This window comes from Poecilia latipinna, unplaced genomic scaffold (genome assembly GCF_001443285.1).
Source record: "Poecilia latipinna isolate Pla-1442-1.1 unplaced genomic scaffold, P_latipinna-1.0 Scaffold68, whole genome shotgun sequence".
Classification (NCBI taxonomy): Eukaryota; Metazoa; Chordata; class Actinopteri; order Cyprinodontiformes; family Poeciliidae; genus Poecilia; species Poecilia latipinna.
Genome location: NW_015112684.1, coordinates 227,625 through 254,205, shown reverse-complemented (window position 1 = coordinate 254,205; position 26,581 = coordinate 227,625). Strand labels below are relative to the sequence as shown.

Here is a 26,581-nt window from a genome sequence, read left to right as displayed (position 1 = left end):
GGTCTTGAACACAACACTGCTGATACCTGATATCAATTTTGAATTAACTTTTTGTCAAAAACTGTCAAAACTAAAATGTATTGTGTAAATGCTCCAACTGTGAAGGAAAACATGGTAATAAAATCCAGCTGATTATTATTTACTTGCTATTTTACATTTAGCAAATCCAGTTAAGATATATTAATTTTATTCCCATAAATGAAATATTTCCCTGGACTTTGCTTGATACAACTTAAGATGCTGAAAATGGCCTCAAATAAAATTCACTCATTTCAGTCTTATTCCTCCAAGACAAAGACCATGTTTTCTTCTTCTCAAGATTTTAAATATACACATGGGGAAAATACGTTTTAATAGCCATAACCTCTCTGTTCTAGAAATAATGCTTTAAGTTTAAAGTACAAGTAGTTGAGGGAGTGTTACTTAATTTTTATTAAAACTTTATGAAATGATTTACTTAATATTTGTGAATGCATTAATGTGACAATGCTCTGTACTTAAATCCTCATCAACAAACCCCCTAAGCTGTTTTGTAGGAGTGGTTCATTGTGGTGCTATGACTGCTATACAACTACATGATTTAGCATTTTTAACTTGAACATTTTGTTTCTATTGCAGGAAGAGACACTGACACAGTATCTCTTTGGAACAGCTTTCTTTTGTCCATTACCTTCTTCATCCAAACTACACAGCATTAATTCCTCCCATCATGTCCAACCAGTCGACCCAGTCTTACCCTCAGGATGCCTACAAGGCTCTGATAAGAGGTATTCAGGAGGTGGACCTTCAGCACTCCAGTGTTCCTTGTAACTTGGTGCTGACAGGAGATGCCTTTCCTGTAGTGATGAACAGCCAGGGTCACATCCTCATGGCTGCTTCTGTGTACGGCCGAGGAAGAATCGTGGTCCTGAGCCACGAGACCTACCTGACCCTCTGTCCTGCTCTGGTAGACAATGCTCTGACCTGGCTGGGAGGAGGGGAGTCTGCCAACCTGTCTTTAGGTGTACCAAAAACAATGAAAGGAGTTGTTGATAACCTCAACAGATCCAGCTACCAAGTCAGTCCTGTTGAGGAATTTAGAGCAGATCTGGGTGTCAGTGTGTATGTAACAGATGCGTACCAAGTGGGTCCAAAGGCAGAAGAGCTGATAGCCTTCGTGAAAGCAGGGGGAGGGTTGCTGATTGGTGGACAAGCTTGGTGGTGGGCTTCACAGAACGAGAATAAAAACCTAATCCTTGAGTTTCCAGGGAATAAAGTTACAGGAGTAGCAGGAATCTACTTTACTGCTCAGTATGGAGAGGCAGTAAAACTTCCCATTTCCCCAGAGATCCCATCCTCCTGGAAAACTGTAGGGTAAGTGTAATCTTTGGTTTCACTGCAAATTCAGACATTTTTTTTAATATGTCATCATTCTTTATAGGTAGTTTTTAGAAATCCAATGGGGAGCTAGATGTTCAAACTCTTCCTCGTACGGTTTTAATGGTGTTAATATATAAGAGTTTTTTTCCTCATTCACTCATCATCACAGCTTTGTGTTTCTGTCTCTTTCATATTGCTACACAGTCATGTGATGGATTTCAAAAAAGACCTGGAGTTCTTGCTGAAAGGGATTTCAGATTTTGACATTCGTGGAGATGGAGTTCCCTCTGCAGCTTTGGTCCATGGCCCTCTTGCTTTTCCCATTGGTACCACAGATAAAGGAGAGGCGTTCCTGGCAGGAACCTACTATGGTCGGGGACGGGTCATTGTGGTGACACATGAGACATTTCTGCAATATGAGGTGCAGTAAAGGAGACCTGAAATTTTGTTTTTGTTTCACTAAAAACAGCCATTATGTTTTTTACAGCATAAACTATTATACTGTCAAAATATTTATGTGTTAACTTTATACTGAAGGGGTCTTTATAATCCAGGCCTTGGAGGCCAGTGTCAACTTTCAGATGTGTCTCTGCTTCAAAAACTAAGTGAAATAATAAAGTCATTAGCAGGACTGCTGAGAACTTGTTCTCACACTGAGAATACAATTAATCCATTTGATTCAGACGTGTTGGATCAGCAACACTTCCAAAAGTTGCAGGACACCGGCCCTTGAGGCCTGGAGTTATATACCTCTTCTATAATGTATGGTTTCATATTCTATATCATGGTTATTGGCTGAGATCTAAGAATACTTCTAGTGTCTCTTCCTCTATCTTCTCTTTTCTAACAGAAACTGGCATCATTTTGGAAGAATGCAATTGATTGGTTGGACCAAGGTAGAAGAGGAGTGGTTGGATTTGAGCGAGACGTCAAACCTTTATCCAACTTAGGTTTGACATGTAAGAAGACAAACTTCAGCTCAGAGCTGAGTGTGTTTGTGTGCAAAGCATACACTAATGTGGATCCTGAGACAATCCAAAACTTTGTGGTCGAGGGAGGAGGCCTGCTGATTGGTGGACATGCCTGGCACTGGGGAGCAACACACATTGGCCAGAACCCCATGCAAGACTTCTCAGGTATGATGCCACATTTCTTCATATTTAAAATAAGTTATAAGGCTAATAAGCCAACTCAGTAAAAGAGAAATATATACTGTAGAGAGCTGAGCAGATATCAAATATATGTGAGACTTGGAGCTCAACATAAAAAAACAACTTTAAAATAATAGTGGAAACATCTGGAAAGCAGGTCAGTCATACTGAATTAACCTTTGATAACTGTAATGACAAGTCATGTTTTCCTACTGATTATCAGATGGGGTGTTAATAATTACTGTCATGACATTTTTTTTATCAAAATGAAAGTAAATTAAAATTATTTTCCAAATAAATAATACTAATTCATTATCTTTTGTGAGATTCCAGTCTTACTTCTATTTCAGGAACACATGTCTATTTGTAATATAATTTAAAATCTTAATCTGCCAGGGTTTGTGTAGAAAAACAAAAATTCCTGTTTTATGTGTAATTCAAACTGACTAATGTCTAATTCTGTGAGCCAAAAAAATATGAAAGATTTACAAGATTATTCTGTGCAATTTTCTTGTTCCAGGAAACAAAATCCTGAGCAAAATGGGCTTGGGCTTATTAACACAAACTATAAAGAGAGATGTCTACAAAGCTCCTGATCCAAGCCAAGTCAACAAGCTCCATTTCCGTCATCTCCTGCATAAATTTGCTGGTCATGCTCTAGAGGGTGTAGAACTCACCAAAGAAGAAGAAGAGAACCTAAAGAAACTGGGATCAGAGAGTGCCTCCTTCTTGAGGATGGAGGCTTATAATAACTTCTCCTACATACAGATTCTTTCTCTTCTGACTGACATCTTAAAGAAAGTGGGCATCCAACAGGTGGGACTTATAAGATTAATTTTCCATTTCCTTCTGTACTTTAAATCTATTCAGTTTAAGAAAATATATCATTGGGTATTTCAAAAATACTGGAAGAAAAATTATACATGGTCAAAAATTTTAGAAACAACATTTTTGTGCATTGTCAACTCCAAGTATTTGTCTTGTTGCTGTCCTAGATTTCTATATTGTTATGAATTTGTGACTCTGTGACCTTTCTATTTCTCTTTTATGTGCTTATATGCACCTGCACACTTACAGAACCAAAACATGTAAGACTGGCGACAATCAATGATTTACGTTATCCTGGAACATCCAAAGATTCTGTGATTCCAGCCACTGTGTCTCTAATAAATACTGAATAAAACGGGGAACATATTTATGCAATCCCTTATTTTGTGTTAAATATTTTTATTTAACAGTTACTATTTCGTAAAAATCTTCTTTCAGTTTGACATTAAAGGTTTTTGTAACATTTTTTGTCAAAAATGCCAAATTTTGGTGATTATGATTTAATTAGGGCTGCATAGTGGCGCAGTTGGTAGAGCTGTTGCCGTGTAGCAAGAAGGTTCTGGGTTCAATTCCCGGCCCCGGTCTTTCTGCATGGAGTTTGCATGTTCTCCCTGTGCATGCGTGGGTTTTCTCCGGGTACTCTGGTTTCCTCCCACAGTCCAAAAAACATGACTGTTAGGTTAATTGGTCTGTCTAAATTGCCCCTAGGTGTGTGTGCACATGGTTGTGTGTCTGTGTTGCCCTGCGACAGACTGGCGACCTGTCCAGGATGTACCCCGCCTCTCGCCCGGAACGTTAGCTGGAGAGGCACCAGCACCCCTCCCGACCCCACTGAGGGACAAGGGTGTTCAGAAAATGGATGGATGATTTAATTATAAAAGTAACAAAAAGGGTAAAACATGCAAGGGGGTGAAAACTTTTTATAATAAATGTCAATGCTTTTGCAAAGCACTGGTTTCTAAGAGTTCATATGAACTATATTATTTCAAGGCAAGTAAGGAGAACCCTGTGAAGAGACCCAAAGAGCATGCACTCCTCAGTCTGGCAACCAGTGTGTATGATGCTTCCCTAAACCAGGAGGAGCTTCTGCCCTACATCATCAAGGATAACCCGCCACTACCCGTGGTCAAGAACCAACAAATTAAGATCACTGCACAAACAGGAGGTCGGAGATCACTGTTGTTATCTAATAAGGGGAAAATGTGAAAGAATGTTTTTTATGTAATGGTGAAAATGAAATGACTCACTGGCTTGTTTTTCGTGATTATGTGACAGAACATGAGGCATGGATCAGTACAGGCCTGTACCTCTCTCCTGGCATGAAGACAGAAATGATCTTACCACCAAAGTTTGTGAACAGGAAATGGACGGTAGTGTACATGAACTCAAACTATTGCTGTCTTTATTTATTCCCCTAAACATTATGCTAAATCCTAGAACATCTGAATGAAATGCAATTCTAATATTACCAAACATTAGTGCTTTAAAGGGGACATGTAATGCAAAATCCACTGTTTTAGCAATAAAATATATTTTGGAGTGCAGAAAAGTTTTTGTCTCTCCCGTTGCTGTGTAAGCTTCTTTATATTCTGTTTGAGCCATATTTTTCAATATGTTCAGCTTTCTTTATTCCTTATTATGTTTTTTGAACAATCACAACATTTTCTGCAGAACTGGTAATTAAGGTCATGGACTTCTGGCTAACCATTTTCATGAATCCATTTTTATATCTTGCAGGTAATTTGTAGTCCAGATTCATAAATGCCAAAGTTACAGGTGGACAAGTCAATTTTTTCAGCTGTAGGATGTCTTTATCCACACAATTCATTACACCGCCTCATAGTATCAGGTTGCTAAAGCACTGGTTCTTGAAGCAATCAAAGACTTTCCCCACTGGTGTGGATACTTTTCCAAGAAAAATAAATAGCATCATGCCTTCTGCTTATGTTTGCACTGTTTACTTTTAGCTCTTTGAGGACAATAACTGTAGTACTGTGTGTTTTGAATTGTATTATAACATCTTTTGTTTGGGATTTTTTTTATGCCATTTTTGTCTTGGGGAGCAGGTGATCCTAATCCATTCTGTGGCCTTTCTTCAACCCAATATAACTGTAATAGAACAGGGATAAAAATGGGACCTGTAGAGGAATTCAGACCAAACCATTACAGGTCCACTCTATATGGACCACAACTAAATGATTTAAATGTCAAAGGGAATGCCATCCTCTTCAATTCATGGCTGTGCAACACATTTTAGTTAAAAAAAAAAAAAAAAGTCCAGCCCCAAAATACACCAGAACCTTCTGCAATCTTTCAAACTTGTAATACTTGGTCTGTGTCACCCAAAGATCCAAATAGGATGCCAAAGTGATGAGCTGCATCACGAGGAGTTATGGAGAGCTCCATATGTTATCAAGAGGTTCCCTGTTACATCAGAGAGGATGCAGGTGTGGAACTTGTGGGGAGGACTCATCTACCTGGTGGCTCCTCGTGACGTGAAGGTGGAGGACGAAAAGATCATGGTTCAGGAGGCGATCACTGCTCCTTATTACAAGTCTGGTGAGTTTATCTTATGCTCCATAGGGGGATATTTTGAGAATCCAATAGCTGTGATGAGCTCTGGGCTTTCTGATATAATGTGTATTCCTTGCTTTACTTCAGGTGTAACTAAAGAAGCTGATTGGTCCTCTCTGCGCAAAGCTCCTGCACCCTGGGCAGAGATGGAGTTTGAGAACATCATCCTTACTGCACCGTCACACCTCATTCGTGACCTGGAGAACGCTCTGGAGGTGGAAAAACTCTGGAATGGCATCATGAAGGGTGTTGCAGATCTGGCCGTCATTCCACAAAAATTCATCCGCAAAGAACGTATCGTGGCTGATGTGCAGATTTCTGCAGGTAAGGATGCAGGAAATGTAAGAAGAAGTTAAATGATTGACAAATAATTCTGCAGGAATTTCTTGTGATCTTGGCGAAGCAACGTGAAGTGACAAATCAAATCAAACATTTAACATAAGATAAACACAAATTAGAATTTTGATATACAAGGTTTCCATATTGGCGCAGTTGGTAGAGCTGTTGCCTTGCAGCAAGAAGGTTCTGGGTTCGATTCCCAGCCTGGGGTCTTTCTGCATGGAGTTTGCATGTTCTCCCTGTGCATGGTGGGTTCTCTCCAGGTACTCCAGCTTCCTCCCACAGTCCAAAAACATGACTGTCAGGTTAATTGGCCTCTCCAAATTCTCCCTAGGTGTGTGTGTGCATGGTTGTGTGTCCTCCTGTCTGTCTCTGTGTTTCCCTGCGACAGACTGGCGACCTGTCCAGGGTGTACCCTGCCTCTCGCCCGAAACGTTCGCTGGAGATAGGCACCAGCAAACCTTCTGACCCCACTAGGGACAAGGGTGTAAAGAAGATGGATGGATGGACAGAAATGGAGGTTTCCATAGGAAAAGAGTTAAAATATAAATCAAAACTACCAAGATTTAACACTTTCCTTTAAGACACAAATCTTTACTTATTGTCTGTGCTACATACATGATCACAGTACACCATAGCAATGAAATATGTCACAGAATCCCACTGAAATCAGCTTAGGGACTTCTTTTTGTCTAAATATAATTTGATTCAAAATCATTTAATTTATGGTGGAGAAAGAAGACAACATTGTTGCTGTGAGGAAAGCAGCTGGCTGAAAATGAGAAAGATGTTGATTATTTTTTGATCTTAGTTGAACTGAAATCAGAGAAAATTGTGTTTTCTCCTCCCAGGTTGGATGCATTCAGGCTATCCTGTCATGATGCACTCATCTATAGGAGCTGAGCTGTTCAACCCACAAGATGCCCGGACCAAAGGTCTGTGGGGAGAAATTCATGAACTGGGGCACAACCAGCAGAGAAGCCCCTGGGAGTTTCCACCACACACTGGAGAGGCCACATGCAACCTGTGGTCAGTGTATGTGCATGAGGAGGTGCTGGGACTCAACAGAGCAAAGGTGACTTATCTTTTAGTTTGTTGAGTATTGAGTTTTATCCATTTATGACTATTTTTGCCTCAACTAATCACATCTCCCACATCACAGAGAAAAAGCAAGAACAGCAGTTCAGGAATTATGAACAGTAACTTTTTGTTGTTGAACCACAAATATTCTTCACATCATACATCAGCCTGTATATATTGAGCACTTTAGCAGATCAGACTTGTACTGTGAAGATGGAGACATTTATATGTTTGTTTCATTGACATATTATCAGATTGACATCACATAATTTTATGGAAAAGCCTCACAAAGTCATCTACTGTAGCGACAAGTAAGAGGGAAGACTTTAAGATATTTATGTTGCAAGTCTAGAATTGCCTTTAGACTCTCTGTACATGTTGCAACAAACATGAATCTGGTAACGGTCAGATGATGTTTATCTAAGTCACAGAGTGAACTTTTGCTACCTTTATCTAAAATTAAGTCATTGTCTTTAATCCAGGCTCATCCCTCCGTAACTGCAGCCAGTCGGAGGCGCTCTGTAGAGGAATACGTGAAAGGAGGCAAGAATCTCAGCGACTGGAACGTTTGGACTGCCCTGGAGACATACCTGCAGGTTAGAGAAAAAACAAATAAAAGTAATTTAAAGGAAAATCTGTAAAGGATTGATCGAACGTTAGTCTTCCAGTAGGTTAATTGATAGTTGTAGTAACAGATGAATGACTGAATGAATGATGCATTGTGGATTCAAGACAACAATTTTCAGCCTACTGTTTATTCACAGAGGACACGTTATTGAACTTTTATGAACACAATCAATGGTATGAGTGTTGACATACAATAAAAAGTCCTTTTGAAATAAAAAGACAGAACAGTCACTGTGTTTATATCTGAGGTCACATCTGCATAAGCCTGTTTTCTTCTTTGTAGCTCCAGGAAAAGTTTGGCTGGGATGCCTTTAAAAAGGTGTTTGCTGCCTACCATGACATGACCAACCATCCCAATGACAAAGAAGTGAAGATGAACCTCTATGCTGAGACTTTCTCCAGAGCTGTGAACATGAACCTGACTGGATTCTTCAAAGCCTGGGGATGGCCCATCCAAAGAGCCACAGAGGAGAAACTCTCCGACCTGCCTCTCTGGACCGATCACCCAATGGCCTAACATGATGGCCTATAACTAAAACTACCACTGGGGCAAGTTTAAACTGTAACCTGGTTTTATTGATATTGATAGCGGTAGTTTGTCTTTTCTTTCCAATGTAATGCTAGAAAAACTGAATGATTACTGAAAATAATCATGATTATCAAGAAATAATTTTTGGGGTGACTGATTTTAAAGACAACATTATGTGAAAAGGTTGGCCAATGGCTCATAAAAAACAGCATAATTCATATCCCACCATTAAATCATAAGTTACCTGAAACATTAATTTATAATAAAATTAAACTTATCATCGTGGTATCTAGTGACTCTAAAACAATTTCTGTCTCGAGTATTTTTTAGTTAAGTGAAACTTGTTTTATTTCAGCAAAGTGAATAAAAAGTAAATCTCTACAATACTGGGGCAATATTTAGAATTTCTTTCTTTAACAGATGAACAGCATGGGTGATATGTAAGGAAACAGGGGAAAAAAATCACTGTTTATTATCCTTTTGGTGTACTCATATATTGCAATATTAATTTCTTTAAGTAATCACTCTTCTCTCTGTCAGTACATTTAAACACTCAGTTCCTTCATGTTTTCTGGTTCTGACTTGTAATGTTTTAATGGTTGTTTGTCACAACTGTACTGCTAACCACAATAAAGTTTCCTTTTCTATTTTCTACTTGACTGTCTTGCTGTCAAGGTATTGTCTTAAGACATTGCAAAGATTGGTATTGCATTTTATTGTGTGGCTCTAAATTTTAACTAAAGAATGAAAAGAAAAAATCTAATGAAATGCCATCTGAAAATGTAAGGGATGAAACTATTGAAACTATTGAGCCCAATTAGAATTAATGTATCTACAGTACCTAAAGCACATTTAACAAATGGACTGATCTCCTTCAGGTGTGATTATGATGAACATTTGGAATGACCAGTATTGAGTTGGAAGTTTCTATGAAATCTTTGGCCTGTGTGTAACCTGTGTATGTCAAGTCAGCAACAAAGTACGGTGGCCGACAGGTGCAAATGCGCAGCAACAGATAAAACATGCAAACAAAAACGGAGACGCAAACAAATGAAATCCAGCAAACAAGAAGAGATGACGCAAACAAAAAGCAAATCAAATGCAGCAAACAAAAAAAAGAGACGCAAACAAAAAGCAAATGAAGCAAACAAAAAAAAGAGACTCAAACAAAAGTCCCTCCTGCTTTGCTCGACCAAAACAGCAGAAGATGCTTCATCAGCACTGCGGGATATTGAATAAATAAATAAATTACTTTAGTGAACCAAAAATATTTACAGCTTTTACCAGACTTAATATCTGTGTTTCACCTCCACTCATAGGGGAAAACTATTGGGAGTTTTTAAAACGATTTGCCGGGAGACATGGGTTCTCTCTCGGTATACCGAACCTGGAGCGCCCAAATGTCGGTCTGACATATGGGCCTCAAGGTAGGTCATCTTTTATTATTATTATTTTTAATCAGGCCGGTATACAGATATGATACTGGATTGATAGTGTACACAGCGACTGCTGTCCCACAGGCCATGTCCGGTTTACTGTTTTGAAGCAGTACATGTCGTAATGACTGAGACCACCAGGTGGCGCGGCCATTCCTGCCTTGATTTCTACTATGTTGCTGTTAGAAACTAAGTAAATGCTGCTGGATCAAAACCGCATTGTCTCGATCTTCTCTTATAAGTTACAACAAACATAAATTCAAGCTATGGCAATACTAGAGCAGCATGAAGTCACCACATGGATCTACTGGTGGCCTTCCTCTCTTTTTTTTTTTTTTTTTTCTAAAGATGTACCCAGGAGTAAAACATCAATGCTTTTGGTCAGTGGTGTTTAAGAAATGGAAAGTAGAAAAAGCGAGAGTTGCATGGAGAAAAAAAAGAGGGAAGCTCTGAAATGTGAAAAAATTAGCAACTTTTTCATAAAACGAGCTTGCGGCTAGAAACGTCAAATGAGGACAATGAAATGTGCGAGGCAAACAACTGCTCAAGTCAACTAAAGAAAGTTGTTTCTGCAAAACTACTCTGATGTTGAGGAAACAGTGTATAATGCAGATTTGAGTTACTGCCACAAGTTTTGACTGTACAAAACAGTGTTTTCTGCTTTACTGGTGCCCATAGATTGTTTTTATCAGTCAGTATTTTGAAAGATATTGCTATATTTTATATTCAACATTGTGCTACAAAACAAGTAAACTAAATAGTTGTAAGTCCTACAGCTAAATAAATATTTTGTGGCCCACCTGGGGTATTCCCACTTTCTTCAAGATGTCAGTCAGAAGGGACAGAATCTGCCTGTAGCAGAAGCTGCCATAATCCTGTATCCTCAAGAAGGAAGCACAATTTGTTCCCAGATTTTTAAGGCGCTCTTCGTCTTGCTTGGTGAGTTCTCCATCCTCTGGAACATGAAATGCCATCAACATGTATGTTGAGGGGTGAGCTCACTGTTTGTCATGATCTCAAGTTTTTTTAGTGAATATAAAAATTGTCAGCCTTATTTTTGTTACAGATGTGCCTCATTTACAGACTGTTTTCATTCTATGGATGCATATTCTACACTCTTGTTTTTGAATTCAGTTTTTCTTATTTTCAATGTGAGATGTGAAAATATTTTGAGAGCCTGAACTTGTGCTGAACCTGAATTTTCAGTCTAATATGAGCAGCAATTTCTTAATGTCCATATTAATACATTATAGCCTGCTGTATTTCTTCGTTAAAGGGGTGTCAGAAGGTGAAAACAATTATGTTAGCTGTAAAATCTATTTTTTTGTAATTTTGACAGAAGAATTAGAGCTTCTTTTTCTCCTGTTTTACTGTAATTAATTTGCTTTGTGCAAACATGTTTTTTGCACAAAGCAAAAAAAAAAAAAAAAAAATGGAAAAAAAATGTTGCTAAGTTTTGTTAAATGTTTGATAATATATATGATTCAGAGGATTATTTGAATAAAACACTGACATTAACTCAAATAGAGATGTAAAGGTGCAGTCTGGACGCCTTTCCACTGGAGTTATTGAGGGAAGAGTCAACCTATGGAAATGTTTTATGACATGTCTGTGGCTTGGCATCCAAAGCTAAATGAACATGAACAGACAGGCCTGGAAGAAAAAATACAGACGAAGAAGCAGAAACGTGCGTTTCTACATGACCTCTATGTTCTGAGACTCCACCTGAGAAACAGAACATGCTTTAATTAAAAAAAAAAAACAAAAAAACTGAAATATCTGTGGCTCTACAAGCCTCAGTTACACACGCATAAAAAAGAGTTTCGCTGATTAACTTTTGCATTATTTGTTCCATAATGACCCTTGTAAAGCAAAGGCATATTAAATTTTAATTTTAAAAGTCAATTTAAAGCGTCAAGAGCAACAAAAATGCAACACAGGAAATGAAATAAGACAACTGAGCAGGAGCACAACTTTTTCTTCCTTCTTTGATATCCATTTATTTAATTTTCCTTTGAGATAAAGTGTTTTTGAATTTAACTGATATAAGCTCGTATTCGCCCTGCAGCAGGGATTGAGATAGCAGAGATGGTAGAAAAGAAGTTCCCTGCTTCAAAGGTTCAAAAGTGTTTTTGTTGTTATATTGATTTTTGCCATGTACCAGCTTTTTGGATACTGTAAATGGACCCCAAAATTAAGTTCTTCCAGCAATGATTAACATGTAATATTGCAATAAGTAAAACAATATAATTCATAGAAAAAATCATCCTAATATAATTTGTGTGGAACATGAATACAAAATCTATCTATATAACCTATGAGCACATTGGTCTTCCATTTGTTGTTTTTTTTTTTTTTTTCTGAGATACAATTATCCCTTGATGCCCCTTTCATAAGATCTTTGTTGCTACAGAAACAACTCCTGAAATCCGTTGCCCAGGTGTGATGGGTGCAAATAATTTAAAGTAACATTTCCCACGTTTTTATATTCTGCTCTCCTCTTCCCTAGAATGCCATATTAGTAGGTAAAAAGTGCATGCAATATATATCCTTCTCTTTTTAATGTTATACATAAAGGTGAAAATGCAGGAAAAACATAACGACTTGTAGCTAATTTACCCCAAACTAAAGTTCGTCTAACTAAACTGGTCCTCATAACCACGTCAGTGCTCAGTAACAATCAGCTCTTTGCCATTCAGACCATTGGATGATCAGTCCAAGCAGGCAGGCTGGATAGTTTCTCCTCAGTGGCCTGTTCGATAGGCCATCCCCAGGCTTTAAAGAATCCAGTCAGGTTCATGCTCACAGTCTGGGAGAATGTCTCTGCATACAGGTTCATCTTTCCTTTGTTCTCTTTGGGAAAGTTGTTCATCTTGTGGTAGGCAGCAAACACTTTCTTAAAGGCATCCCAGCCAAACTTCTCCTGGAGCTACAAGAACAAACAGAGGCCTTCACTGAGCCATTTAAAAAGATTGAAGCATATGAAATGGGTTGAGGATTATTTTTATTAGGTTAAAACTCTTTTTTTTTTTAACATTCTCTTACCTGCATGTATGTCTCCAGGGCCACCCACATGCTCCAGCCGCTGAGCTGCTTGCCCCCTTGTATATAGTCCTTCATTCGTTTATTTCGGTTTTCCAAAGTCATCGCTCCNTGAAACTATTGAGCCCAATTAGAATTAATGTATCTACAGTACCTAAAGCACATTTAACAAATGGACTGATCTCCTTCAGGTGTGATTATGATGAACATTTGGAATGACCAGTATTGAGTTGGAAGTTTCTATGAAATCTTTGGCCTGTGTGTAACCTGTGTATGTCAAGTCAGCAACAAAGTACGGTGGCCGACAGGTGCAAATGCGCAGCAACAGATAAAACATGCAAACAAAAACGGAGACGCAAACAAATGAAATCCAGCAAACAAGAAGAGATGACGCAAACAAAAAGCAAATCAAATGCAGCAAACAAAAAAAAGAGACGCAAACAAAAAGCAAATGAAGCAAACAAAAAAAAGAGACTCAAACAAAAGTCCCTCCTGCTTTGCTCGACCAAAACAGCAGAAGATGCTTCATCAGCACTGCGGGATATTGAATAAATAAATAAATTACTTTAGTGAACCAAAAATATTTACAGCTTTTACCAGACTTAATATCTGTGTTTCACCTCCACTCATAGGGGAAAACTATTGGGAGTTTTTAAAACGATTTGCCGGGAGACATGGGTTCTCTCTCGGTATACCGAACCTGGAGCGCCCAAATGTCGGTCTGACATATGGGCCTCAAGGTAGGTCATCTTTTATTATTATTATTTTTAATCAGGCCGGTATACAGATATGATACTGGATTGATAGTGTACACAGCGACTGCTGTCCCACAGGCCATGTCCGGTTTACTGTTTTGAAGCAGTACATGTCGTAATGACTGAGACCACCAGGTGGCGCGGCCATTCCTGCCTTGATTTCTACTATGTTGCTGTTAGAAACTAAGTAAATGCTGCTGGATCAAAACCGCATTGTCTCGATCTTCTCTTATAAGTTACAACAAACATAAATTCAAGCTATGGCAATACTAGAGCAGCATGAAGTCACCACATGGATCTACTGGTGGCCTTCCTCTCTTTTTTTTTTTTTTTTTTTTTTAAAGATGTACCCAGGAGTAAAACATCAATGCTTTTGGTCAGTGGTGTTTAAGAAATGGAAAGTAGAAAAAGCGAGAGTTGCATGGAGAAAAAAAAGAGGGAAGCTCTGAAATGTGAAAAAATTAGCAACTTTTTCATAAAACGAGCTTGCGGCTAGAAACGTCAAATGAGGACAATGAAATGTGCGAGGCAAACAACTGCTCAAGTCAACTAAAGAAAGTTGTTTCTGCAAAACTACTCTGATGTTGAGGAAACAGTGTATAATGCAGATTTGAGTTACTGCCACAAGTTTTGACTGTACAAAACAGTGTTTTCTGCTTTACTGGTGCCCATAGATTGTTTTTATCAGTCAGTATTTTGAAAGATATTGCTATATTTTATATTCAACATTGTGCTACAAAACAAGTAAACTAAATAGTTGTAAGTCCTACAGCTAAATAAATATTTTGTGGCCCACCTGGGGTATTCCCACTTTCTTCAAGATGTCAGTCAGAAGGGACAGAATCTGCCTGTAGCAGAAGCTGCCATAATCCTGTATCCTCAAGAAGGAAGCACAATTTGTTCCCAGATTTTTAAGGCGCTCTTCGTCTTGCTTGGTGAGTTCTCCATCCTCTGGAACATGAAATGCCATCAACATGTATGTTGAGGGGTGAGCTCACTGTTTGTCATGATCTCAAGTTTTTTTAGTGAATATAAAAATTGTCAGCCTTATTTTTGTTACAGATGTGCCTCATTTACAGACTGTTTTCATTCTATGGATGCATATTCTACACTCTTGTTTTTGAATTCAGTTTTTCTTATTTTCAATGTGAGATGTGAAAATATTTTGAGAGCCTGAACTTGTGCTGAACCTGAATTTTCAGTCTAATATGAGCAGCAATTTCTTAATGTCCATATTAATACATTATAGCCTGCTGTATTTCTTCGTTAAAGGGGTGTCAGAAGGTGAAAACAATTATGTTAGCTGTAAAATCTATTTTTTTGTAATTTTGACAGAAGAATTAGAGCTTCTTTTTCTCCTGTTTTACTGTAATTAATTTGCTTTGTGCAAACATGTTTTTTGCACAAAGCAAAAAAAAAAAAAAAAAAATGGAAAAAAAATGTTGCTAAGTTTTGTTAAATGTTTGATAATATATATGATTCAGAGGATTATTTGAATAAAACACTGACATTAACTCAAATAGAGATGTAAAGGTGCAGTCTGGACGCCTTTCCACTGGAGTTATTGAGGGAAGAGTCAACCTATGGAAATGTTTTATGACATGTCTGTGGCTTGGCATCCAAAGCTAAATGAACATGAACAGACAGGCCTGGAAGAAAAAATACAGACGAAGAAGCAGAAACGTGCGTTTCTACATGACCTCTATGTTCTGAGACTCCACCTGAGAAACAGAACATGCTTTAATTAAAAAAAAAAAACAAAAAAACTGAAATATCTGTGGCTCTACAAGCCTCAGTTACACACGCATAAAAAAGAGTTTCGCTGATTAACTTTTGCATTATTTGTTCCATAATGACCCTTGTAAAGCAAAGGCATATTAAATTTTAATTTTAAAAGTCAATTTAAAGCGTCAAGAGCAACAAAAATGCAACACAGGAAATGAAATAAGACAACTGAGCAGGAGCACAACTTTTTCTTCCTTCTTTGATATCCATTTATTTAATTTTCCTTTGAGATAAAGTGTTTTTGAATTTAACTGATATAAGCTCGTATTCGCCCTGCAGCAGGGATTGAGATAGCAGAGATGGTAGAAAAGAAGTTCCCTGCTTCAAAGGTTCAAAAGTGTTTTTGTTGTTATATTGATTTTTGCCATGTACCAGCTTTTTGGATACTGTAAATGGACCCCAAAATTAAGTTCTTCCAGCAATGATTAACATGTAATATTGCAATAAGTAAAACAATATAATTCATAGAAAAAATCATCCTAATATAATTTGTGTGGAACATGAATACAAAATCTATCTATATAACCTATGAGCACATTGGTCTTCCATTTGTTGTTTTTTTTTTTTTTTTCTGAGATACAATTATCCCTTGATGCCCCTTTCATAAGATCTTTGTTGCTACAGAAACAACTCCTGAAATCCGTTGCCCAGGTGTGATGGGTGCAAATAATTTAAAGTAACATTTCCCACGTTTTTATATTCTGCTCTCCTCTTCCCTAGAATGCCATATTAGTAGGTAAAAAGTGCATGCAATATATATCCTTCTCTTTTTAATGTTATACATAAAGGTGAAAATGCAGGAAAATCATCACGACTTGTAGCTAATTTACCCCAAACTAAAGTTCGTCTAACTAAACTGGTCCTCATAACCACGTCAGTGCTCAGTAACAATCAGCTCTTTGCCATTCAGACCATTGGATGATCAGTCCAAGCAGGCAGGCTGGATAGTTTCTCCTCAGTGGCCTGTTCGATAGGCCATCCCCAGGCTTTAAAGAATCCAGTCAGGTTCATGCTCACAGTCTGGGAGAATGTCTCTGCATACAGGTTCATCTTTCCTTTGTTCTCTTTGGGAAAGTTGTTCATCTTGTGGTAGGCAGCAAACACTTTCTTAAAGGCATCCCAGCCAAACTTCTCCTGGAGCTACAAGAACAAACAGAGGCCTTCACTGAGCCATTTAAAAAGATTGAAGCATATGAAATGGGTTGAGGATTATTTTTATTAGGTTAAAACACTTTTTTTTTTAACATTCTCTTACCTGCATGTATGTCTCCAGGGCCACCCACATGCTCCAGCCGCTGAGCTGCTTGCCCCCTTGTATATAGTCCTTCATTCGTTTATTTCGGTTTTCCAAAGTCATCGCTCCATGAGCCTGCAACAACCACAGTAAAACGAACTGTGTAGCAGAACTTTGTAGTTTAAATATTAAAATAGGAGATGTTTACGAAATTTGCTTCACAAAAAAAAAAAAAAAAACTATTTTAGGCATTGTTTTCCTTTACCTTGTCCCGTTTGATCCCAAACACCACTTCATGCACGTACACTGACCACAGGTTGCATGTGCACTCTGTGGTGTGTGGAGGGAACTCCCAGCAGCCTCGCTGTTGGTTGTGTCCGAGCTCATGGATGGCACCCCAAATGCCTTTGGTCTTCACATGGTTAACATCCACCAACCCAGCTGCAGAACCCCTGTGTGCCATTATAGGATAACCTGCATGCATAAAACCTGAGCAAAGAAACAATAAAATCCTGGTAAAAGCATGGAGGACGACAGCACTGTTTGGGAGACTCATCAGGATAAAAAATTAAGTGTAAAAGATAAAAATATCAACCGTGAGAAATTTGAACGTCTGCCACAAAACGCTCTTTCCGTGGAAATTTGTGGGGTTTGGCAGCCAGGTCAGCGATGGCCTTCATGATGTCATTCCAGAGGATCGCCAACTTATCGGGGTGATCGAGACGTCTGACGACATCAGAGGGTACGGTGAGGATGATGTTGTCAAACTCCAACTCCGCCCAAGGTGAAGGGGCCGTACACAACAACGACCATTCAGCTTGAGTCGTAACACCTGAAAAGAAAATAACAAAAAGGTCCATTAAAACAAAGGGATGAAGTAACATACTGGCATTCAATTTAACAAAGTTGTCTCAGAAGAAGGAGCCGTTATTGATATCATATCCAAGTTGAGGAGCTTTCTACTTGCAAATCAGAAAAATACCGTCATTTTCCTTTTGCTTTGGTGCCATCTCATGTTAGCAGTAGGAGCTGATTTTGTATATCCGTTTTATGTGTTCAAACACCAAATGAACATTTGTGTTACAGCAGCAATATTGGGTATAAAACCTGGGGCTGCTTGACTTATGCCATTGTTCCCAGCTGAAATTCCAGCTGAGGGGAGCAATCTTATTGAATCACAACAGGGAACCTGGGAAATGTGACTGCTAAGTACAAAGAAACTCAGCAGAAACACATCAAATGCACTACCACATGGGGAGTGTAGTCTGGAACAGAAGACAATGACTGCCGATGATTAATAGGTTTTTGTTGTTGACCAGAAAAAGTTAAACAATAAGTTAAAAGGATATTTAGCTGCTTAGTGGCAAAACAGAAAAAGTCACAGTAGGGACTCTAACTTACCAAAATTGGATGAGATTTGTGAAAATAAATGGCTCTAGCAGAGTCAGCATGCAACTCCAATTATGTAGATTGGTAGCCATCTTTTTTTTTTTTTTTACATTACCACTGTGATACAACAATAATTTGCTACAGGTGTAATTTACAGGGAAACTGGGCTGAAAGCAGCATGCTTTAAAAACCTTGAGTGGGTTGCTGGTCTGCTAGGTCTAAAAGGTATAACCCGGAAGAAACGTTTCTCCTGAATTCATTTTGTTCACTGGACAATAGACTGTAAATCTTATTTTAAGAGCAAACTAAAACCTTTGCCATCACTACTTTTGTTTGGTAATTGATTTAAACCTCCAATGCCTGAGGTCAATGCTAAATCTGTAACTGGACACCTACTGACTAGAATAGTCTTTGGTTTAGGCATCCAATAGTTCTCACCACCACACTCACCTGATTTATAATACGGTGCAGGGACAGCCATCTGTACAAAAGCCTGTAACCCCTGTGCCTGTGTTTTGGGTGGGGCCACAAGGTAAATGAGTCCTCCCCACAGGTTCGACACCTGGATCATCTGAGAGTTGACAGGAAAGCGTACGTGGACACATGGAGCTCTCTTCAACTCCGCGGCATTCAGATGATCTGTTTGACAGCCTAACTGAATCTATGGGTATAATGAAGTACAAGTTAAAGCTTTGGGAGGATGCTTCATAGCTTCATTCAAGCCCCTTTCTTATTATAACATGAGCAAGGAATAATTGCAAGTACATGGGCAATAATGTCATATTAAACACTTCTGCGTTAATACAGCAACAGATTTTATGTAAAGTACCTGCCATCCTTTGTTGACGATATCTGCTGGTATGGCCACATATGTCTTCATACCAGGAGAAAGGTAGAGACCTGTGCTGATCCACTCCTCTCCTCCTGATAAACACGCACAAACAGAAAAAGTCAAAGTTACTAATATCCATTTTAGCGTTTATTAAGAAATTAAACTTACATGCACTTTTCATAGTTAAATCAAAAAAGGGTTTTCAAAAAACGAAAGACACAGCAAAGAAATTACCTCATTTGACCGTGTGCGTAAGCTAGCTTTGCAATGGATAGTTATATTGGGTGATGAATATATTGCACTGCAGTAATCAATACAAGATGGGATGAAAGAATGAACAAGCATCTCCATATCTGCTACCTCCTAACCTTCTGGTGTTTTACAGGCGGAACAAAAAAGGGTTTTGATTTTATGCAGGTATGCAGATTTTAAGTTGTCCGTATTCATAAGGACAACTTATGAATACGGACCCAAGGTTTCTTAAGATTGAACAAACTGCTAATAACAAGGGCCTGGGATTTATTTCTCTGTTTTATTAGAGTTTAGCTGGAGGAAGTTTCCTTTTATTGCCTCGACACAATTCGGTACCTCTGCTTGTACATCTGAAGTAAAGCTTATATCATATGCCTAGAAATTATATAACATATTGAAGGTGGTTATAGTACTACCCATTGGCAACATTTACAGGATAGTAACATGATTTTCAAATTACCTCTGGAAAGGGTCTCAGTGCATTAGATATGATGGTTTGTGTTGTGAATTTATTACAGTCCAAAAGGGGGTGCCACAAAACTCAGTGTTGGGTCTCCATCCATATATAATTTACTTTAACAATCTTGGTCTAACTTTGTCAGATGCAAAGTTGTATCATTTTGCTGCTGAGATAGTCAGTCACAGATGCAGGACAAGTGTTGGCCAAGCCAGTGATTCCCTGTAGAGAACTTCTGTTGCTTTGTTTTCTCAAAAACAAAGCTTATCAAATTCATATAATGAACTTGGGGAACTATCCATAAGGAATGTATACCAAAAAAAAAAAAAAAAACCAAAACACCACACCTTCTGTACTGACATCAATTTTGACCATGTGATTGTGGACAACTGGCAGCAGTGGATTGTCCCTGATGAGGTACGGCAGGAGGTCGTCTGGATTTGGGCAAACCTTGTAAACTTCTGCCCCAATGTTGAGCAGAAGGTGGTCTTTGGGGCTCTTGACTGGGCATGTTTCACTCACCTTGGTGATGGAAATAACAATAAAAATGAGATATTAAGGCATGAAACCGCCGGTCAGAGATCTGATAACTTGGTTCAAGTTTTAAAATATTTTAAGCGTCTTTGTTTCTCCTCACCTGTGGCATGCCTGACTTTTTTAAGATGTCTGTGAGGGTTGCCACCACTTGAGAGTAGTGGCAGGAGTCATGAGCTTTCATGTTCAAGTAGGTGGAGCAGTCGCTGCCCAGCTTTTTGAGGAATTCCTCCTCGTCTTTACTGAGTTTTTCCTTCACAGTTACATGCTTTGCAAAGCGGTGCAAAAGATGCCGGAAATGGTAGGTGTCTTTGATGGCCTGGCTGGGATCCAGAGCCTTGTGGGAACCTGCTGGAATAGTTGACTTCAGCAGGCTCAACCCCATTTGGTTTAGGATTTTGTTCCCTGCAAAACATTCAATGGGTCAGAAGTACACAGGGCAACTCAAGACAAACAAGCAGCAATGCATACAATAACATGACACTGTTTTTGGACTTTGTGAAGGAGATCCTCATGGACGGAGAAAACCTCCAAACTCCCTGAAAAAGGGCAACTCCACCACAGCTCAGCTAAGACCTGGTCATGACTCTAATATCTGCCACAAAACTTGCAATTCCACTACTGTCCTCATGGTGTCCTTATAGCAAACTTAAACTTCTCTCACACATTGGTTTCAAAATAAAGTAGTCATCAATCAGTCACGATTGAGTTCTTGTCCGAGTTTCACAAACGCAATCCTTTGTCTTTTCAACAGTAATTTCACTGTAATTGAATGCAGTTATTTCATCAGCCTCCAAACTTTAAGTTCTTCTTGTTTTTGTCTCATAATAGATTTTAACATTTAAATGCATTTAATTAGTTCTAAAGTCAAATTTGATCCAGCCATCTATAATACCCTACCTGTCAGAGTACCAGACATTAAATGCAATATGAAATATTAAACAATGACCATTCCCAGAGCAGATTCAGGATTTTGTCTGTCCTGTCCTCATAGCTGATTGGTAATCTCACCCTGGAAACGTTTGGAAAATATGACCTGCAATCTCATTTAAAGTACATTTCTTTAAAGAAACAAAATTTAAAGGAAAGGAAGGAAAAAAAAAGACAAATACACATTCCTAAATTCCTGCTCAAATTAAAACTTTTTTACGTGTGACAAAATGGTATTTGATAAATATCGACAAGATGTGGATATTTGTTTCGAGGCTTTTCCAATAAAGGTGTAAGGTGCTGCATATTCAGAAAGCAGAAAAGTGCTTGGCATTTACTTATGATGTTTTATAATAATTTATTCAGGTCTATTACCTCCAAATTCTGTCATTGGGTTTTTTCCACCATGGCTCTGTGCCCAGTACCAGGCATGTCCTCCAATCAGAAGACCTCCTCCTTCTGCTACAAAGTTCTGGATCTCTTCCCAGTGGCTTTGGGGGTTGGATGGAGACACAAACACACTCAGGTCTTTCTTGAAACCCGTCTTCTCCATTTTTAGGCCTGAGTTGGTAGCTATATTAATCCCATTATTCAGTGCTACTCCAACAACGCCCCTTCGTCCTTCGTCCAGCCAGTGTAGGGCATTCTTCCAAAATGAAGCATTTGCCTGGGTGTTGAAAGAAACAACAACAACAAAAAAAGTTAACCTAGATGTTCTGATAAACCTTACAAAGTTTTAACACAACTTTCCCATTAACCTTACCTCAGCACTCAGAACTCCTTCATGTCCAGCAACGATGACCCGACCTTGGCCATAATAGGCTCCGGCCAAAAATGCCTGCCCACCATTTGCTACACCAATTGGAAATGCTAGCGGGCCATGGACCATAACCTCTGATGCTAGTGAACCATTTGGGATGGCGAGCTCTGAAACACCATCAAGTAAGAACTGCAAGTCGTCCTCAAAATCCTTCCCTACTCTGTATTTGAAAAGCAGAGTGTAAAGAAGAGTTATTAAAAATGAAAAACGGAATTGGAGCTGATATTTATGTCAGATTCAGAAAGGTGGGAGCAGAAAATCAGTTCAACACTAAACAAAGGGTTGACTCTGAATTTCTGTCAAAAACAATCCTATAGTATAGCATATAGGATGCTATTGGATCCTATATGCTATAGGATCCTACAGCATATTATATTACTATAATGATAGCAATATTCACTATCATTCGCAAATGATAGTGAATATTACAGTCTTAAAGTCAAAATGAAAGCAAAAAAGGAAATGTTATTCGGACCTTTTGTGCTAAAAACAAAGAAAAATTAAAAATAAATTAGAAGAAATGGAGTGCATGCTCACACTACAGCCATGTAGGAGGATGGGATCTGTGGGTAGACTGGGAGGTTTTCCTCCTCTGCTGGATTCTTAGAGAAGTAGATCCCTGCAACCCCAGACACCTTGTTTCCATCAAAGTGATGCAGTGTGTTCTCCTTAGGGTGATCTGCAGTCCAGCTCCACGCCTGGCCGGCTATCAGCACCCCTCCTCCAGCTTTCATGAAGGCCACCAAGTCTTTCGGGTCAGCACCAACGCTGTACGCATCCGTCACATACACACCGGTCTTCAGATTGCTATCAAAGCCCCCCACCACTTGTGCTTGGAAGGTAGACTTGCTGAGGTTGTCGCTGACCACCCTGACGCTGTTGTGCACAAATACAGAAGGGTCATTTGATCCATCACCCCGCAGCCAGATCAGGGCGTTCTCCACCAGAGCAGGAAAGGCAGTCAGGTAGCCTTCATGACCCAGAACAACAATCCTCCCAGCACCATACAGAGACGCAGCCATCAGGACCTGACCTTTGCTGTTCATGGCTAACGGAAAGGCATGGTCTCCGATCAGCAGCAGGTCACTGGGGACACAGGGGCCACAAAAGTCCAGCTCCTTCACTCCTTTCATGAGAGACAAGTAGGCTGCCTGATGGTTGACTTGGCTGGTTGAGTTAGACATGATGTAATCTAGTTATATTTGATCAGTGAAGAAAATTAAGGATAGTCTCCAGCAACGCCTTAAGTTCAATTTGTCAACATCCAGTTTAACAGCTGCTCTTTGATGGATCAGTGCAGTTGAGGCCTACAGGAAGAAAAAATATTAAAATACAAAACATTACTGATGGAACTTGCGACAACTGAGTTAAAACACAGACATGTAAACTCACAAAAATAAAAACTATAAAAGATACATCATTGTAATCATAATTTACCTGACAGTTACATGTATTCCCTCTTAAGTAGATGGGTGCTTCATCAACCACCAGCTGTCGGCAGAGAGGCAAGAATGTAAATGAAAGCAGAGCAAAGAGTGATCATCTGCAGAAAAACAATAAGAAGGCAGGACAAACCTAAAAGGAGCCACCCAGGATAAGATTTCTAGTAAGACTTGTTTATCATGGGAGTAAACAAATATTTGAGCCTGATGAAGCTTTGCTGTTAAGATAAAGAAACACACCCTGCACATAAGCTTTTAGTCTTTTTCAAATAAACATAAACGCATTTGGAAGATCTGTTTGAGGACAATTAATTCAATATGCACAGTTAAGAATAAAGTCCACGCCCATTTACAAAATACAGTGTATTATATTCACCCCTGACGGTATTTTTAGTTGGGTATTAGATTGTTTATGCTGTCAAACGCGCACACAATACAAGGGTCTCCCTGTTTCCCCATTTGACTGGGCGGAGGAGAATTCAATGACACACCCGGAAAGTCTTTCGACTTTTTAAATGCGTGTATACTCATACAAGTACACAATGTAAACAAGTAAAAGATCATAACTCAGTAAATTTTTACAGGATTTACAAACAACAAAAAGGAGGTGGGCATAAATAGTGGTAAAACTTACATTTCGTGAATTGCGTTTCACCAAGTCATTGCGGAACCTCTTACGCTTAAAGCAAGTTTCTACACTAGCCTTTTTTAAAGAGCGGCCGCAAACACGGAAGACTCAAAAAGAATAAGCTTGACTCGCCAACTCCAAGAAAGCATAAGAAATCGCACTATATTTACCTTCCTTCGTGCTCTGAAATAATTAGAAAACAGCCAAAAGCTGTTTCACGAACGTCGTCCTCGCTGGTTGAACCGGGGTCCTGTAATTACCGGGGTGGCCGACAAGAAATGCTCAGAGAGTTCACAATAACTGTTGGTTTGGTTTGTTAGTGATTTTCAATCTCAATTTAAAATTGTGTGATACATGTAAAAGTAAAAAAAAAAAAAGGTATTTGCATCTACTTTTAGTTGCATATTTAGGAAACGCAACTAAATACGCAACATGGAAATCACTGTTCACTGCTCTACATGGAATCACTGTTCCATGTAGAGCAGTGATTTCAAAATGTGTTTTTATTCCACCTTAGAAATATATTTTAATTGCCTATTAAATAAATACAAAGACATGTCTGCGGAGTTTACATGTTTTTAAGTTCATAGACGAGAACATACATCGTTTGAGTAACTTTGTTTTTAAATTCTTATAAATAAATATTTAGAAAAATATAGATTTTTATCTTTCATTAGTACTCTGATTAATAGTTGAAAAAGATGTAATTAGCTGTAATTTGTAGACCACGATTTGGCCTTCTTAAAATTTTCGTATTGGGAATCATAAGTAATAACCACGTGAACACCTTCACTGTTTTTTGTTTGTTTGTTTAATGAAAATGGTGATTTGTTATGCAAAGCAGGGTGTAACAGTGGTAGGAAGTTTATGCAAGCAGTGTGAACAAATATCTACAAAATCTTCACAAAACACTCAACCTGTTTATTGCATTATTATGTGTCTGACAAATGGGCCTATGAGTCTTTGTTTTATTCACACCCCCAATGAGACAGAAAGCAAATTGGTTACTGCTTTGAACTTCCTAGACACCATCAACTTAAAAACAATAAAAATAAAAAACACTTAAGTTTTATTTATTTTAGGAGCTTTCAGTGACACCAAAACATTTTTTTTGTGTGTGTGTAATTTGTCCTTCCCCTTTGATTCACTCAAAATGTTGGATTTTTCTAAACTTTTCAGTGTGAGATCATGCCACAGATTTATTTTCAGGATCTTTACTCGTCATGCTTAACAAATTTGACCTCGTCTGTAATTCTCTGTTTTCTGCTAAAACTGAGGATGGTGTCGCTTCTCACCATGATTTTACTGCATTTTACTCATCTTTAGTCCTTAATTTTTCTTCGGAAGTTATTTTACATGATATGCTCACACTGTATGATCAAGAGGATTATTTTAGTGAAACACTATGAAGATTGTACAAAAAAAAGATCTTGAGACACAGTCAGAGGTGCAGTCACACCCTACAGCTGGTGTGACTGTTCCTGTTGCTGTGGGAACAAACAGGAACAGTTTTACAACCACTTCCTGTCTGCCAACCTATAATTCATATCTCTTAATTTACTTGCGAGTTGAGACAGAAACCTGTCCGTTTCTCAATTTGACATCCAGAAGTCAATTAGGGACACTGAAAAGAAATGTGTTAATCAGTTTTCTGAGATTTGTCTCTTTTTTTTCCACTGGCCCTAATCCTCTCACATGCCACATCTAAACTGTGAAGCAGCTCTTAAACATGGGATATGTACATTTTATGAAAAATATGTTTCCTGCATATTTGTTTAAACTGTCACTATGTCACAAAAATATGCTATGAAACAGATAATTTGTGAAAAAATGTAGCTCTTCCTCTAGTCCTAACTACAGAAATACACAGCTCAGTCAGAAACAACCAATCAGAGCCAGGAGCAGGGTCTTAGCGATGTCAATCAAGCTTGCGTACATCCTTCTTGGACGTAAGCTAGCATTAGCTCTGCAGCACAGATAGCTATGGCAGTAAGGTTTAAAAGAAGGTAAATACTTGATCCATTTTATTTTTTATCTAAACCTGCTTAACTTTGCAGGTTTAGATAACTTTGCAGGATCATGGAGGAGCTGGGCTAGAACCTGTGGTCATTGGGTGAGAGGCGGGGTCAGCGGGACGGTCAGCAGTCAATCACAGGACAGATCTTTGCTTCAAAGACCCAAATATTGCTAAGGGTCTTTTTATTGTTCGTTGCCAACTGTCAACTTTTAGGCCAGTTAACAGTGTTACTAAAATTGCAGATCTCAAAAGAAAGTTATTTCTTATAAGATTGCAAAAAGTAAAACAATATGTTGTAGAACATTAATACAGAGAAGTTTTATGTTACCTACTTCTTATATTTGTTTCCCAACTTCCCTGGGATACAACTTCAACAGTAAAATAAAAAGTGCCAGCCGTATGTACCTCTCTTTTCAATGTCTTAAATAAAGGTGAAAATTCAAGAAAATCAACGGCACAGCTCGTCTAACTAAACTGGTCCTCATAACCACGTCAGTGCTCAGTAACAATCAGCTCTTTGCCATTCAGACCATTGGATGAT

General features: G+C 38.6%; 3 protein-coding genes across 8 annotated transcripts in view; 1 reads left to right on the top strand and 2 right to left on the bottom strand.

The window, feature by feature from the left end:
* The window catches only part of LOC106965146 (TRPM8 channel-associated factor homolog), a 20,814-nt gene extending 11,966 nt beyond the window's left edge, over window positions 1-8,848 (top strand). For both annotated transcript variants that reach the window (XM_015061077.1, XM_015061070.1), the window contains exons 2-12: window positions 619-1,353; window positions 1,564-1,780; window positions 2,210-2,495; window positions 3,031-3,326; window positions 4,329-4,503; window positions 4,614-4,708; window positions 5,687-5,897; window positions 6,000-6,236; window positions 7,103-7,326; window positions 7,814-7,927; window positions 8,242-8,848. In XM_015061077.1, the coding sequence (XP_014916563.1) occupies window positions 710-1,353; window positions 1,564-1,780; window positions 2,210-2,495; window positions 3,031-3,326; window positions 4,329-4,503; window positions 4,614-4,708; window positions 5,687-5,897; window positions 6,000-6,236; window positions 7,103-7,326; window positions 7,814-7,927; window positions 8,242-8,475 (2,733 nt within the window). In that variant the 5' untranslated portion in view covers window positions 619-709 and the 3' untranslated portion in view covers window positions 8,476-8,848. The remainder of the gene's footprint in view (window positions 1-618; window positions 1,354-1,563; window positions 1,781-2,209; window positions 2,496-3,030; window positions 3,327-4,328; window positions 4,504-4,613; window positions 4,709-5,686; window positions 5,898-5,999; window positions 6,237-7,102; window positions 7,327-7,813; window positions 7,928-8,241) is intronic.
* A 2,767-nt stretch (window positions 8,849-11,615) lies between these two features.
* On the bottom strand, window positions 11,616-13,073 carry LOC106964923 (TRPM8 channel-associated factor homolog). The gene is made up of 2 exons (XM_015060718.1): window positions 12,969-13,073; window positions 11,616-12,852 (listed from the first exon to the last, which is right to left on the bottom strand). Exons 1-2 carry the CDS (start codon window positions 13,068-13,070, stop codon window positions 12,619-12,621), a joined length of 336 nt encoding a protein of 111 aa, XP_014916204.1. The 5' UTR covers window positions 13,071-13,073; the 3' UTR covers window positions 11,616-12,618.
* Window positions 13,074-15,419: 2,346 nt separating this feature from the next.
* LOC106965118 (TRPM8 channel-associated factor homolog) overlaps window positions 15,420-26,581 on the bottom strand; it is a 21,413-nt gene continuing 10,251 nt past the window's right edge. The window contains exons 1-13 of one of the 5 annotated variants that reach the window (XM_015061045.1): window positions 24,194-24,286; window positions 23,391-23,444; window positions 22,491-23,260; window positions 21,897-22,113; window positions 21,509-21,800; window positions 20,307-20,608; window positions 20,017-20,191; window positions 18,958-19,052; window positions 18,579-18,789; window positions 17,335-17,571; window positions 17,005-17,228; window positions 16,761-16,874; window positions 15,420-16,645 (exon numbers count right to left, since the gene is read on the bottom strand). In XM_015061045.1, the coding sequence (XP_014916531.1) occupies window positions 16,412-16,645; window positions 16,761-16,874; window positions 17,005-17,228; window positions 17,335-17,571; window positions 18,579-18,789; window positions 18,958-19,052; window positions 20,017-20,191; window positions 20,307-20,608; window positions 21,509-21,800; window positions 21,897-22,113; window positions 22,491-23,137 (2,748 nt within the window). In that variant the 5' untranslated portion in view covers window positions 23,138-23,260; window positions 23,391-23,444; window positions 24,194-24,286 and the 3' untranslated portion in view covers window positions 15,420-16,411. Of the gene's footprint in view, window positions 16,646-16,760; window positions 16,875-17,004; window positions 17,229-17,334; window positions 17,572-18,578; window positions 18,790-18,957; window positions 19,053-20,016; window positions 20,192-20,306; window positions 20,609-21,508; window positions 21,801-21,896; window positions 22,114-22,490; window positions 23,261-23,390; window positions 23,497-23,528; window positions 23,791-24,029; window positions 24,125-24,193; window positions 24,287-26,581 lie in introns of those variants that run through there. The other 4 variants (XM_015061036.1, XM_015061028.1, XM_015061054.1 and 1 more) reach the window with 4 other exon arrangements.